The sequence below is a fragment of the Helicoverpa armigera genome, chromosome 15 (genome assembly GCF_030705265.1).
Source record: "Helicoverpa armigera isolate CAAS_96S chromosome 15, ASM3070526v1, whole genome shotgun sequence".
NCBI lineage: Eukaryota > Metazoa > Arthropoda > Insecta > Lepidoptera > Noctuidae > Helicoverpa > Helicoverpa armigera.
In genome coordinates this window covers 9,818,635-9,833,985 of record NC_087134.1, presented here as the reverse complement: position 1 = coordinate 9,833,985, position 15,351 = coordinate 9,818,635, and the positions used below count along the sequence as shown (strand labels likewise).

General features: G+C 38.7%; 3 protein-coding genes across 4 annotated transcripts in view; 1 reads left to right on the top strand and 2 right to left on the bottom strand.

The window, feature by feature from the left end:
- The window catches only part of LOC110376233 (zwei Ig domain protein zig-8), a 182,136-nt gene that overhangs the window by 59,307 nt on the left and 107,478 nt on the right, over positions 1-15,351 (top strand). The window lies entirely within an intron of this gene.
- LOC110380285 (ecdysone oxidase) lies at positions 1,078-6,579 on the bottom strand. Its single transcript, XM_021340228.3, has 3 exons — positions 6,311-6,579; positions 5,366-5,499; positions 1,078-2,682 (listed from the first exon to the last, which is right to left on the bottom strand). The coding sequence occupies exons 1-3, from the start codon at positions 6,420-6,422 to the stop codon at positions 1,162-1,164; spliced, it is 1,767 nt and encodes a 588-aa protein (XP_021195903.3). The 5' UTR covers positions 6,423-6,579; the 3' UTR covers positions 1,078-1,161.
- LOC110380288 (ecdysone oxidase) lies at positions 7,847-13,357 on the bottom strand. Of its 2 annotated transcripts, XM_064038294.1 has the most exons (5): positions 13,180-13,357; positions 12,703-12,836; positions 9,990-12,426; positions 9,510-9,643; positions 7,847-9,369 (listed from the first exon to the last, which is right to left on the bottom strand). In XM_064038294.1, the coding sequence occupies exons 1-3, from the start codon at positions 13,292-13,294 to the stop codon at positions 10,954-10,956; spliced, it is 1,722 nt and encodes a 573-aa protein (XP_063894364.1). In that variant the 5' UTR covers positions 13,295-13,357; the 3' UTR covers positions 7,847-9,369; positions 9,510-9,643; positions 9,990-10,953. The 2 variants fall into 2 exon arrangements, with proteins under 2 accessions (XP_063894364.1, XP_063894363.1); XM_064038293.1 differs by lacking the exons at positions 12,703-12,836; positions 13,180-13,357 and having other exon boundaries at positions 9,990-10,161.

Below are 15,351 nucleotides of genomic sequence, written 5' to 3'. Positions count from 1 at the left end.
ATTAAAACGGCTGCATCAATAAAAATATTATATCACCCGATAACTGAAAGCGTATTTACCGTTTCTGGGTCAGCCGGCCACTGCTTCAGCACCAATGCTCTCCATGTTTTCTTTCAAGCACTATCAATAAAAGTATCAATACAACCGGGAATACAACTCACATTGTGAGAGAAAACATCACATAAATAAAACAACCACTCGAAGAAACCTGAAATATATCAGTATTATGCCAACAAAGAGGTCGGTTGGTTTCGTTTAGAAATCGTGGTTCCACCACTAAAGCTTTTGTTCCCGAACTGATTTTAATACGATCCATTAATTTGGGGCGTGTAAAACCTTCGTGATCATGATCCAAGGAATTTTTCTTTATATACTATGTGCCCTTGTTAAGGCAAAAATCGTCTTTTAAGTTTTTCAGCGAAAATGTTATTTGATATTTTTGTACCAACTGTAAATGAGTTGTTTGTGATTTGTCTTTGAAATGAGATTTTGTGTGAGTTTTGATCATTTAATGAAACATTGAGGTTGATGTTGAATGTTTTTTGTCTAACATTTTGAAGGTTAGATAAAGAATCTTACCGTTTCTTTACGTAATTGTGGAAAAATCGTGTCTCAAAGGTTTCGTTTTGAGGGATTGAAAGTTGTTATTTAGGTAAACGTGTCCCACAAATACGATCAGATAATCTTATTTTCACGATATTTGCTTTATTCAAAAACATAAAATCAATTAAATAGATCAAATAACTATCAAACTATCTAAACAAACTAAATTCATAAAACATTTAACAAGTATTTAAAACCAATATAACTTTGTAAGCAAAATATTTAACAAATATGCATTCAAATTCTGAAAACATTAAAACCATTTTAAAAATACCTCGTATTTTGAATAAACTAGCGCCTGATCGTTTTGATGAACATCAATATTCATTGCACATTACCACAGGTACTGGTGATGTTAGGCAAAACAAAGCTCGTCTATGGAGATAATAGTAGGACGTTAGCTGGTACAAGGCGGAAATTACGTATTGTCTAGGTACTCTGTACCATGGTCGACAGAAAAATGATACACACAAAGACAGAAATGTTCACTTTATTAATGATAAAATATGCAGCGACAGTAAAAAGCGGTAATTGAATTATACATTTTTTGATAAAAGGTTAGTCACACGGTGAACTGTGTTGTTTCAAACCATGTTCCTCAATAATCATATCTGCAGCCTTTTGAGCTATCATCGTAACTGTCCCCTGAGGCAGTCCTCGAACATTGGTCGGCATTACACTAGCGTCTGCAACACGTAAATGCTTCACGCCATGAACCCTAAGCTTTGAATCCAAAACAGTCCCCATAGCACAAGTACCAACAAAATAATGAGCAGTGTCACCAGTTGCAACGGCGTAACACTTCCAATACTCCTCAGTACCTCTTTCTAAACCTTCACAAGACTTAAATTTAGGATCTACTAATTCTGCTTCCACTTTTCTAAAATATGTTGAGTGCAATACACGATTGAAATCTGCCAGATAACTAGCATGTTTCTTAATATCTATACTTTTAGTATAATATTTTGGAATTATTAATGGATAGTCTCTGGGATCTGTACTGTTAAGTAGAATTCGTCCTCTTGATTCGGGATTCAAGTATGTGATGAATACCAAAAGTACTTCTTTGTTGTCAAGACCCTTATTCAAAGTGTCACAAAAATCATTATTGTAACTGAAAAAGAATGCACATAAGCCCTCAAATGTTAGACTATCGCCAAAGTGAGCGCAGATAGTTTCATAATCTGCATAGCGTTGAGACTTATTCAGAGCAACATATCCATCGAAAACAACATATGGATATTCATAAGGATCTCCAAGATTGCTAGCTAGAGATGCTTTTGTCATTTTATAAACCAGAATACTGTTAACATGGTCTTGGAAATTGTGCCCCACAGGTAAATTTGCTATAACTTTAATGCCTTTTTTCTCCAAGTGACGTTTTGGACCTATTCCCGAAAGCATAAGTAGATGCGGTGATTTAATAGTTCCAGCTGTTACTATGACTTCTTTCTTAGCCTTCAATCTTAGTATTTTATTGTCTTCTGTCAATATTTCAACCCCAATTGCAGTCTTTTTATCATTAAGAATTATTTTAGTTGCCAAGGTATTGATCATGAGATGCAAATTCGGATGATTTTTGAGGGGACTGAGAAACTTATGAGCCGTACTTTGCCGAGTTTTGTTACCGATGTTAAACATTAAATTGGTGAATCCTATCGGGTGGTTAGGATTGATATCTATATGATAATCATAGCCAATTTCTTTCAAGGCATTGAAAAAGTTGCGATTTCTTTTATAGTATGTTTTCTTTAAGTAAATTTTTCCTTTAGTGCCATAATAATGGTCGTGAGATTTGAGGATCTTTTCATCAATGAGTTTTTCGTTCTCTTGGAATATCGGTAATACTGCTTTCCATGACCAAGAGGTGTCATTAGTAATGGCTGCCCAATCATCGTAATCATGTGGATACCCTCGTGCATACGCTCCAAAGCCTGAGGATCCAGAGCCTCCCAACATTTTTCCTTGAGACATATGAATGACATTACCCTTATGGTTTTTTGCAGCTAAGTCATCAGGGACAGACGTAAAATTCCAATCATATTTTGAATCTTTCAGAAATGGAAATAATCCTGACAGCTGAAAAATAATTTTTTATTTGTACTCTTGCCCGATAACTTATATGTTATAGAGCTCAATGATTTAGCCTCCCAAAGTAAAATAAAGATATTTTAGCTACATTCAGTTGATTGTCATGGGGGACTTTAACGCTAAAGTGGGAGTACAGACTTGCGGCGAATCGGCAGTAGGATCCCATGGATTTGGAAGCAGGAATCATAGGGGGCAAATGCTCGTCAACTTCCTCGAACGCGAGGGGCTCTTTTTGATGAACTCCTTTTTCAAAAAGCAGCCCCAAAGGAAGTGGACGTGGCAAAGCCCCGACACTATGACTAAAAATGAGATTGACTTCATCATGACGAACAAGAAGCACATATTCAGAGACGTCTCCGTGATCAATAGGTTTAATACCGGTAGCGATCACCGACTTGTCCGAGGCTCTCTGAATATCAACTTCAAGGCCGAACGTTTCCGTCTGATGAAGGCCAGGCTCCGACCAACACTGCTCCAAACCATGACAGGATCCGGAACGTTCCAGTCAAATTTGGAGAACCGATTTGCCGCCGTGGAAACCACAACAGACGTTAACCAGAACCACGAATATGTGGTTCGGATCCTCAGGGAGGAAGGTTCGAGATTCTGTAACATGCAGCGTAAGGGCAAGAAATCAAAGCTTTCGGAAGAGACATTAGGGCTTATGAAGAAACGACGTGAAAACCCGCCTGTCACTTCGTCAGCTAAGCGGGCTCTAAACCAAGAGATCAACAAGCACGTACGACGCGACCTCCGGTACTCCAATACTCTTGCCATTGAAAGAGCAATTGAGCTGAATCGGGGGTCAAAGGTGTTCGTACAATCTCTTGGAAGAAGCCACTTGACGAAGCTGACCACAACAAGTGGAGAAGTCGTTTCTTCGGTGCCGGCAGTCCTTTCGGAAGTGGAAAATTTCTATGGCCGGTTATACGCATCGCATGCATCTCGACCTGATCCCGGAAATGAGGATTCTAGAGCCACATTAACACGCCATTTCACCGAAGACCTGCCAGAAGTCAGCAGTGGCGAGATCGAGATCGCTCTGAGACAGCTCAAAAATGGAAAAGCCTCTGGCGAGGATGGCATTACAACAGAGCTTTTAAAAGCAGGAGGTAAGCCCGTACTGGGGGAGCTCCAGAAGCTTTTTAATGCCGTCCTCTTTGAAGGGAGAACTCCAGAGGCGTGGAGTAGGAGTGTTGTCGTCCTGTTCTTCAAAAAGGGAGACAAAACCCAGTTGAAGAACTATCGACCCATTTCCCTCCTAAGCCACGTCTATAAGCTGTTCTCAAGAGTGATCACGAACCGACTTGCGCGAAGACTCGACGAATTCCAACCACCGGAGCAGGCTGGGTTTCGGAGCGGATACGGCACCATAGACCACATCCACACAGTGCGGCAGATTATACAGAAGACCGAAGAGTATAATCAGCCCCTGTGTCTAGCATTTGTGGACTATGAGAAGGCCTTTGACTCGGTTGAAATCTGGTCTGTTCTGGAGTCCCTGCAGCGTTGTCAAGTAGATTGGCGATACATTCAAGTGATGAGATGTCTCTACGAAGCCGCTACAATGTCCGTCCAAGTACAGAATCAGCAAACAAGGCCCATACCGTTGCATCGAGGAGTGAGACAAGGGGATGTTATTTCCCCGAAACTGTTCACTAATGCAATGGAGGATATGTTCAAGACGCTGAACTGGAAAGGACGCGGCATCAACATCAATGGCGAACACATCTCTCACTTGAGATTTGCTGACGATATCGTCATCATGGCGGAAACGCTGCAGGACCTACAACAGATGCTTAACGACCTGGCTGAATCTTCTCTACGCATCGGCCTACGGATGAACTTGGACAAAACCAAGGTCATGTTCAATGAACATGTTCTACCGGAACCGATTGCGATACACGGCGCCGTTCTCGAAGTTGTTCGGAAATATGTATACCTCGGGCAGACATTGCAGTTAGGTAGAAACAACTTTGAGGACGAGGTGAATAGGAGAATTCAGTTGGGTTGGGCTGCATTTGGGAAGCTACGTCGAGTCCTAACATCGTCGATTCCACAGTGCCTAAAGACAAAAGTCTTCAATCAGTGCGTCCTACCTGTCATGACTTACGGAGCCGAAACGTGGACACTGACGGTACGGCTGGTCCACAAGTTTAAAGTCGCTCAGCGGGCTATGGAAAGAGCTATGCTCGGCGTTTCTCTGAGGGATCGCATCAGAAATGAGGTAATCCGTCAGAGAACCAAGGTCATCGACATAGCCTACCGAATCAGCAAGCTGAAGTGGCAGTGGGCTGGCCATATTAGCCGAAGAACCGATAACCGTTGGGGTAAACGAGTTCTAGAGTGGAGACCGCGCCTCGGCAAACGTAGTGTAGGACGTCCTCAGGCACGGTGGAGTGATGACTTGCGCAAGACGGCTGGCAGGAGCTGGATGCGAGAAGCCGAAAATCGATCTCAGTGGCGTGCACTTGGAGAGGCCTATGTCCAGCAGTGGACTGCGATAGGCTGATGATGTGATGATGATGTCAGTTGAACTTGGTGCCAATGTTAACATAAGATACGGAAAAACACTACATAAACGTAGGTGTTATTCTTCAACATCATTCTTACTTTAGTTATTACTTATATTACATTCAAAAATAATGTAGTCTTGTTATAATTTACTCACATCTGATTCCAATGGCGGATATGTTCCAGCTTCTATAAGTAGTACGCTTACATTGCCGGTTTCCACAAGTCTGCTAGCTATGAGACATCCCGCTGTGCCACCTCCCACAACGATGAAGTCAAATTGATCTCCATCTGAAATACATCATGGTTTATTAGCTTTTTTTATTTATTCTCAACTAACCCCCGCCCTCAAAGACATTTAATGATTACTTAAGTCACTTCTTAGTGACAGATTCTCATAGAAATTCTGCACTAAGGAACGGCTTAAGTAACCATTAAATGTCTCCGAGTGTGTCCATAAAGGCAGAATTCCGTGGGTCGCGGCTGACGCAGCCGCGCGCGGCTTACGACAGTCGTCGGCCGCGCGCGACAATAGTCAACCTATGAAAATGTATGGCGCCGCTGCCGAGGTCCGCGACAGTCGCGCGCGGCTGACGAATTTCGTAAGCCGCGCGCGGCATTGTGTTGAAATTAGTAGATTTTGTTCGTCTGTTCCCTCTAGTCGAAGTGCTAATTGATATCCTTGAAGAAGAAGAGGATGACGTGTTGCTGTGGCTGTATTATGAAAGTAGATTACCAATCGACCCTATATTTAAAAGTAGAAATGATGAAGGATACTACCAAATACTGATTCAAAAGCATTTGTATTGTAATGAAAACAAAAGGAAGTTTTGCCGACTAAACGAAAAACAATTCAATGCTGTTTTTACTAAAATTTTATAGATGTTATTAAGCGCTAGACCATGTTGAGAAGCGTACAGCCGCGCGCGGCTCACGAAATTCGTCGGCCGCGCGCGACTGTCGCGGACCTCGGCAGCGGCGCCATACATTTTCATAAGTTGACTATTGTCGCGCGCGGCCGACGACTGTCGTAAGCCGCGCGCGGCTGTCGTAGCCGCTATCCTCGGAATTCTACCTTAAGTCTTAACAGAATTTTTGTTACCTTTAACACATGCAGGCTGTGGCCATTCATATGCAGTAAGATTGAGGATAGTCAGCCATCTCAAAATAATCTCAACCTTCTTAAAATAAGACACTGCACCGGCAGCTTCCATGATAAGATATAAATCAGTAATGGAATCAGAAGAATCAGTAATGGATGTACCTGTGTCAATATCACATTATTTTAAAAACACCAACAAAGTTATAGAAAAAAGAGAATTTACTGAATAGCTTAAAAATATTCCGAGTGTCTGTTGTTCCGCTTTAAATAGAACTGGAAGGATATTTGCAATTCTTTTATATATGTAAGTTGGAGGCCAAATTGGGAACCATACCATTGATAACCAAATGGGCTAAGGAAGTAAGTAATCTAGTGACAGAAAATCGACGTTATTTCGCTAAGAACTTAATGAAAAATCTAAAAATACTATTTTGAAGACAGGGGATTATGACCTCTATGGCTGGGTACGAAGCAAAAGGCGTTGGACAGATGTTAACTGTAGATATAACACAAACTTATAAGTAAATAAATGAATAATTTCAATTACAAGTTGTGATAATCCAATTGCATTGCAACCTTATTATCAACATTTTAACATAGCTGTCTTTTAAAATGCAATGTACACTGTACATCTTCATTTGAAATGCAAATATGCAAAATAACTTTTTCTTTCAGTAACTAATTAGTTACTTCGAGATAAGCAGCCGTCTAGACAATAGCGTAGCATATTTAGAAAAATAACCTGAAGCAACGAAACTTGATGAGTTTCAGGGAAATAATTTAAATTGTGTCAATCGGAATAGCTAAATAAAAATAAGCTAAGTAAATGGCCTCAGTATATTTTTTTTCCAAAGCCCCTTCTTCTCTAGAAAGCTGAACAAGGCTAACTAAAACTTGCTATTGGGCTTTATCTTTTGTCCCCTCACCTTCAGCAAGAAACATCTTGTCACTTAATACATACCTACTCATATGTGTACAAATTGAAATTTTCACACATACAATGAAAACAAATAAATATCAGTCTGGTCTACTTTTCATGCGATAATCCTAAATTAACCACAAATAAAACAAGTTAGTCCGTAGTCTTTTTGCAATACTGGGACTGATAACCAAATGACATTTTAATTCACCATTCTATATTATTACTTCTAGGGAATTTGCATGTCTGAGAAATTCGCCAATGTTCCATCATTTTCGAATTTGAATGCTTAATATGTTTGAAAAGAAACCATGGTTATATAAAAGTGGGCGGCTGAGGTATTCAGGGGCAAAGGGTAACATGAGCCTACCTGTGGTCGAAAGTCAGTTATCATGGCTGGCAAAGCCATGCCCGAACTCACTGGTGGCCCAGTAAGTTGGGTTCAAACTATATATGCATTTCTAGTAAAACTTGATAGTGATGACTCGACTATGACTTGATTACCTTTTCTATATTGAGAATTTTTACCCAGACAGGCTGTTATTACGAGCCCCCGAAATGTTGATAACTCTAGTTGCATCTTACGGTACGAAGGAAAATGTTATAATAAAACACTGTTGTAATCTTAGGATGAATTATATATTTAACGCGCAGAAAGATTATATTCTTTAATTAAAATATCAACTAGTTTCTGAGCGATGATGTTAACTGTTGCTTGAACAGTGGCTCCGACTATTTCAGGCATTACACTGGAATCAGCTACCCTGACACCTTTCACACCAATCACTCGAAGTTCTGAATCCACAACAGATCCCATGGCACAAGTGCCGACGAAATTGTTCAAAGTCGAAGCCATTTCTAGAACATAACACTTCCAGTAAGCGTGAGTTCCTTGTGCCAGACCCTGACACTTTTCTAGTCCTGGATCCACAAATTCAGCATTAAGTCTTCTGTAATACGAAGTATTTACTATTCGATTGTAATGTTCTAGATATATAGCATGTCGTTCAATGTCTCGGGGATTAGAGTAATATCGTAGTTTGATAATTGGATTCACTTCTGGATCCGTATTATTAAGTATAACCTCACCCCGCGAATCAGGATACATAAGAAGATGAGTTACAAAATTTACCTCCCTACCAGAAGTTGCTTTTGCTATACGATCACAAACTTCATCTCTAATATTGAACACAAAGCTACAAAGTTGTAAAACTGACGACTGTTTGAAGCTAAGTGCACTACGGAGTAGATAGTCTGCACGTTTTTGGCGTTCATCTATGGCCACACGACCTTCCATTATTTGTACAACCTGCTCGTGAGGATTTCTTGGTGGTATTGGACGCATCGGACCCATTTTGTGAGCCATTACTACTGACGGATGATCTTGCAAGTTTTGTCCTACCGGTAAATCTGAAACAACTTTGATTCTTTTGCTCTCCAAGTGTTGTCTTGGTCCAATGCCAGAAAGCATAAGCAACTGCGGAGATTTAAAAGTACCGGCAGTAACGATTACCTCCTTCTTTACATTTATGGTTATATACTTCTTTTCCTTTGTGAGGACTCTCACTGCAACAGCACGTTTGTTTTTATCGAAAATAATCTTGGCAGCTACGGAGTGGTACAAGACTCTTAAATTGGGGTTATCCCTTTCTGGACTCAAAAAGGAATAAGCAGTACTTTGTCTGTTACCCTGTCCAACAGTGACGTAACCATTGGTATAGCCAAATGTATGATTTGCATTGAAATCGTTAATAACCTTGATACCCATTTCTTTATACGCTTCGAAGAATCCATCATTTATCCCAGAATGGTATTTTTTGATGCGCAGTTTGCCTTCTGTACCATGAAAGGCGACATCTGGTGAATTAAGAATGGTTTCGTCTGTGACTTTTTCTGTTCTTTTGATAAGAGGATAAAGATTTTCTAATTTCCAGGAGCTGTCGTTGGTTATGACTGCCCATTTGTCGTAGTCCCTAGGGTGTCCAATGCCATAACCCAAAAATCCTACTTGAGAGCACCCACCAAGCACTTTCCCTTGCTGTATTACACTTTTATCTCTAGGTTTCATCGTCACATCGCGTTCTATTCTAAACTGCCAGTCATATTCTGTGTTTCTCAGATATGTAAATAGTCCTGGTTGCTGAAATAAGAAACGTGTGGTTGAGAATGGTTTCTGATGGAAAATTATATACCTAAAAACTTAACGATAAATTACTTTTTATATACTTTTCAATTAACAACTGGAAATGCATTCTTAAATAGATTTCAGTAATTACCTACCTGAGTTTCATATTCACCCATGCCACCAGCTTCTATGACTAAAACGCTTATGTTTTCATATTTTGCTAAATAACTGGCAATAATACTTCCAGCAGTTCCACCCCCAATGATTACGAAATCTGCTGATTCTCCATCTAGAAATTCAAAATTACTTACTTAACTATTCATAGTTTTAAAGTAAAGGTACGATAAACTGTAGGTCCCGGCTATCATTTATACATCTATGGCATTCGTTACGAGTAGTCAGAAACCAATCTGCCAACCAGTCAGATGCTAGAGGTATTGAGTTGCTCGGGTAACTGGGTTGAGAAGGTAAGATAGGCAGTCGCTCCTTGTAATTGGTATTCGGCTGCATCCAGTGAAACTAAAAGCCGACCCCAACATAGTTTAGATAAAGGCTAGGGATGGATTCAAATGATGAGCTTCATCGTAATTGCACGGGTCTCTTTTCATATCTTTCTTAGTAACTAACTACTCTACCTTTTACAGTAGCTTCTGGTGGCCATAAATATGTCGTCAGCTGTAGAAACGTCAGCAACTTGAGAATATTCTGTGTCTTGGCGACATTTGATAGAACTGATGCTACATCCATTTCAGTTTTGGAATATTAAAACATCGGTTCGTGAAGCCTGAAATGAGATTACAATTCGTTTACTTCGTGTTTCATCATCGTCGCTGATCTTTTATTTATCATCCCACTCCTGGGAAACTAGACAGTTTTTTTTATGTATGTCTAGCGACACGATGCTGGAGAACATTAGTTACTTTGAATATGATAATAATTTATATAGATTCGAAGAACTAATAATTGAAGTTTGCATAAACAAACATGCTTATAATAAGATTAGTTAAAACCCAAAGTCTCCATATTAATTATATCTATAAAGGATCCATATACTTACCCTGTCACAGCAGGACTGAGAATTCACTCACAAAGAAAAACTCTTATATACCTCTTGGAAAATTTAGAATTTGTAATTAATTAATTTCTATTATGTGTAACAATAACCTACTTTCTCTTAGATAATAAACAAGTTTGTATGTCTATCTCTAGTTGTTGAATGATTTTTTACAAAGTATTAGCAAAATACTTCATGCTGGCTATAATTTTTTAATTAAGTATCTTACGCTAGTCTCACTATCCTTATCCATCCTGACAGTTTCGAGAATTGCGGTTTACCAAGAACTAACTTGATGTCGCTGGCTAAGAAGAAAGCAATAGTATGTGTATTGGATTTGTACAATATTTCAGTTAATCTTCTAACTTATGTAGTTGGACAATAATTCTACACGTTCATCTAACTATCGTCAAACATCTACCAATATAGAGGTAAATTAAAAATCATACTTAAGTTAAAACGTAGATGAAACTGCAAATAAAGGTAACAGGGAAAATGTTTAAATAAAATCACCATTGTAATCTTCCAATTGAATTTATTTTTATTTAATAAGCAGAAGGTTTATATTTCTGAACCAGAATATCAACAAGCTTCTCAGCGATGATGTTGACTGATGCTTCAACATTAGCTCCGACTATTTTAGGCATTACACTGGCATCAGCTACCCTGACGCCTTTAACGCCTATCACTCGAAGCTTTGAATCCACCACGGATCCCATGGCACAAGTACCGACGTAGTTGTGCAAAGTTGTTGACATCCCCCGAATATAACATTTCCAATAATCATGTGTCCCGTTTTTCAGTCCCTTGCACAACTCTAGTCCTGGATCAACAAATTCATAGCCATTGCTTTTATTGTAGTGAGCCTTCACTTTCTCATAGTAATGCTGTACATATTCGGCATGGCGTTCTATGTCTCGGTGATGAGAATATAATCCAAGTTTGATAATCGGCTTCTCTTCAGGATCAGTGCTATTAAGAATTACTTCACCCCGTGATTCAGGATACAAAAGACCATTAGTAAGTAAAAATATCTGTCTGCCAGAGAGCTCCTTGTATATGCGATCGCAAACTTCATTTCTAAGATTGAAAACATAGCTACAAAGTGTGAAAAAAAACAAGGGAGAGACGATAACTCCACTATGGATTATATAGTTTGCACGTTTTTGGCATTTATCCTTTGCCACGCGACCTGTGATCAATTCCACTGGGAATTCGTGAGGATTTGGTGGGGGCGCAGGTTGTACTGGACCCATCTTGTATACCATAACAGCTGTGGGATGGTCTTGCAAGTTTTGGCCTACAGGTAAATCTGAAACCACTTTGATGTTTTTGCTCTCCAAATGCTGTTTCGGTCCGATGCCAGAAAGCATAAGCACTTGGGGAGATTTAAAAGTACCAGCAGTAACGATTACCTCCTTTTTTACATTTATAGTTATATATTTTTTGTCCTTTGTGCGAACTCTCACTGCAATAGCGCGTTTGTTTTCATCGAAAATAATCTTGGTAGCTACGGAGTGGTACGAGACTTTTAAATTTGGGTTATCCCTCTCAGAACTGAAAAACGAATAGGCGGTACTCTGTCTATTACCCTGTCCAATAGCAAGGTAAGCATTGGAAAAACCAAACTCGTGACTTGGGTTGATATCGTTTGGAACATTGTAACCCATTTCTCTATAAGCGTTTAAAGCTGCATCACTTTGCCCAGAATGGTATCTTTTAAGTCGTATCTTGCCTTCTGTGCCGTGGTAGGCCACATCAGGTGAATTCAGAATGGTTTTGTCTGTGACTTTTTCAGTTTGTTTGATGAGAGGGAAGATATTTTTGAAAGCCCAGGTACTGTCGTTTGTTATAGATGCCCATTCATCGTAGTCTACTGGGTATCCATTACCATAGATCATGTAATTCACTTGAGAGGATCCACCCAGTACTTTCCCTTGTTGTATTAATCTGTTTTCTACAGTTTTAAATTGCCAATCATACTCTGTATTCTTAGTTAATGGAAATAATCCTGCTTGCTGGAAAAAAAATATACAAATTATTTCGTACATTGTTATGCTCCGGCAATATTAAGGTAGATTACCTATCCTTCTTAGAAGGGGTGATCCTAAATTCTTATTGTATTACAGAAAGTACAGAAATCAAAGTACTTTATCGAGAGCCGGACATAACTATTAGGAACAAAAGGTAGGTACTGTTATATCAAAAATCAATTTTAAGTGCATCTTAACGACTTATTGCAAATTGAGTTCTACAGCAAAGTAAAAGATTTCCAAATGAATTAAAATAATTACCTGGGTTTCAAATTCGCCCATACCACCAGCTTCAACAACTATCACGCTTACGTGTTTGTATTTCAGTAGAGAACTTGCAATTATGCTGCCAGCAGTCCCACCGCCAATTATTACAAAATCAGCATACGCTCCATCTGAAAAATTAAAGAACTTAAACTAACCGTAGAAATACGTGGTATTCTCATTGGTTCTCGTATATTATTGAACATTACATTAGTTAGCAAATTGTTTCACAGCTGAAAGACAACTATTCTTCATTCTCACCACATTGGTGTATTTTAATATTATGACATCTTGATTATCGGTCTATCTATATTTATAACTCTTGTCCTACTGAAAGAATTGAGCATTGAACACCTCTAAGAAGAAAAGCAGGACAATAAAAGTACTATTAGACTATCAGAAGAAGGTAGTCTTCTACAGACTATCTCAAAGTCGTAAGAACTTCTTTCTTCTTCACTGTCTATTTTTTCTTACCTTTTACAGTAGCTTCTGGTGGCCACAAATAAGCTGTCAGCTGTAGATATGTCAACAGTTTCAAGATGCCCTGCATCTTGGTGAGTTTCCATACAACTCCAGCTGCCGTCTCCATTTTAATTGATGATGATGATCCAAGTACCAGTTAGTGAGATCTGAAATGAAGCTTTTCATTATTTGATATGGCTATTACATGGTATTTATTTCTCAATAATTATTCCTGATATTTGAACATCTTTGGCAGTCGAGCAAGGGTATTCAGAAGCCAGTAAAACTGATAGCAAGTCTAACCTAGGAGTATTGGGTTACCCGGATAACTGGGTTGAGAAAGTCAGACAGGAAGTCGTTCCTTGTAAAACAATGATAAGTAGGTACTCAGTAGTACCTACGCATGTGAGAATAACCGAGGTATTGTAGATGTCAATAGTCAGGTAAAAGTTCTTCAGTATTTTAATAGACAAAAACGGTGGTTTTCAATTACATTGTTTTGTATTTAGAACATAAGAAACATTTGCTAAGAATGTTACAATTTCTTACCTGTTTGAAGCTGGTATGTGCATTTTCACAATTTTCAGCTTATATAGGTTGATTCAGTACCTATATTTTAAAAGTAAACTACAAAAGAAAAGTATTAGTGGAGAAAACATAGATAATTTAATTAAGAATTAACCACAATTTTTATGTAAGGGTATGTTCAAATGTCTACAACTGTTAAGATCGCGTATTTTTTCATTAAAAGACTTATTTTAACCAGTATCATTTGCCTAGCCTTCTTTCGATGTTGGGATCTTCTTCCAGTTCCACCGGATGCAGCTAAGTACCAGTTTTTTACATAGAACGACTGCTCATCTGACCTCCACAACCCAATTACCTGAGCAACTTGACAAAACACCTGACTTTCTAGCGTAACTACTACACCCCTAGACAAATGACAGCCGAAGCCCAAGAATATCGTGTCTTCCAATACGCGGAAAAACTTGTCATGACAAGATGGTCACCTTCATGGACTTGCCACGCCAAGCGTTCCTTACCATTTCTATTATGTAAATAAAAATACGTCTTTTAGAGCACACCCTAACAATAATTGTTTTTGATAAAGTTAGCGACGCCAAAATTCCAATAAAATTGGGTATTTGTTTTCTATTTACAACAAATAAAAGACCTTGACTCTAAGTGACTATTTTATTGATGACTAGTATAAAATATACCTATTTCACCCGGGGATAGATATTTTTTCAAGTCAGTTCATTGGTTACGGAGCCTTAAGGGTACAAACAAACAATCAATATTATTATATGGAATAAGAAATAAAGATAAAAATTCTAAGTAGTGATTATTGTAGTCGACTACACTGCACGTTTAGCTGAAAACTTTCAGTAGGATCAAGGGTCTTTTCGTCAATTTGGGGATAGCCAGGGACCAAACAACGAATAAAGACTAAAAAGTTTCTATCTGTTCTACAGTGCCATCCATCATGATTGAGATCCTTCATGTGTGAGAAACACATTAGAAAAAAACACAAAATAAGTCATTCGGCGTTTAGAAAGGTACCAGTAAAAGAAATCCTTACTAATCTGGTTCCAATAAATAGTACTTTGCTAGGCTTGTTACAGTAAGTATTGAATTTCTATGATTTTACCCTTTTCCAAACAAAGTCTGACGTTAAAGAAATCGAAGTCTGGACGTGCCTGTTTTACCAATTTCTGAATCTTAATATGTAACAGTTGTGGTCAGAAGTGACACTTTTGAATATTTATTTTAATGCATAAGGTTAAACTGGTAAGTCTTACCAAGGGGTATCGGGTTGCCCGAGTAACTGGGTTGAGGAGGTCAGAAAACACTGGTACTCAACTGCATCCGTGGACACTGGAATCCGACCATCATAGTTGGGAAAAGGCTCGAGAGATGATAATTTAACCAGCTATCTAACAACTATTCTCATGAATCAACTATTTTTGGTCATTATACGAAAAGGCAACGTGAGCAGGCTCCCCGCAAGGTGGACGGACGATCTAGCCAAGGTCGCCGGGAAGCAGTGGACGTCTTTCGGCCACGTATATAATTAAACCAAAATTACTATTGAAACTATTTGATTTTTGTTCAGGTGTTTTAACAAAGAATGAGGGTGACAACCTTATCATTATTATTTAAATAAATAAATATTAACTAAGT

Bases quoted from the DNA above. Each gene is read 5' to 3' on its own strand.
- LOC110380285 (XM_021340228.3), bottom strand. From the start codon at position 6,422: ATGGAAGCTGCCGGTGCAGTGTCTTATTTTAAGAAGGTTGAGATTATT. The intron at 5,500-6,310 runs GTAACAAAAATT...GATGTATTTCAG, and splicing joins ACAGCCTGCATGTGTTAAAG to ATGGAGATCAATTTGACTTC. The intron at 2,683-5,365 runs GTGAGTAAATTA...ATTATTTTTCAG, and splicing joins ATCCGCCATTGGAATCAGAT to CTGTCAGGATTATTTCCATT.
- LOC110380288 (XM_064038293.1), bottom strand. From the start codon at position 10,101: ATGGATGTAGCATCAGTTCTATCAAATGTCGCCAAGACACAGAATATT. The intron at 9,644-9,989 runs GTAGAGTAGTTA...TTGAATTTCTAG, and splicing joins ACCAGAAGCTACTGTAAAAG to ATGGAGAATCAGCAGATTTC. The intron at 9,370-9,509 runs GTAGGTAATTAC...TTCTTATTTCAG, and splicing joins TGGGTGAATATGAAACTCAG to CAACCAGGACTATTTACATA.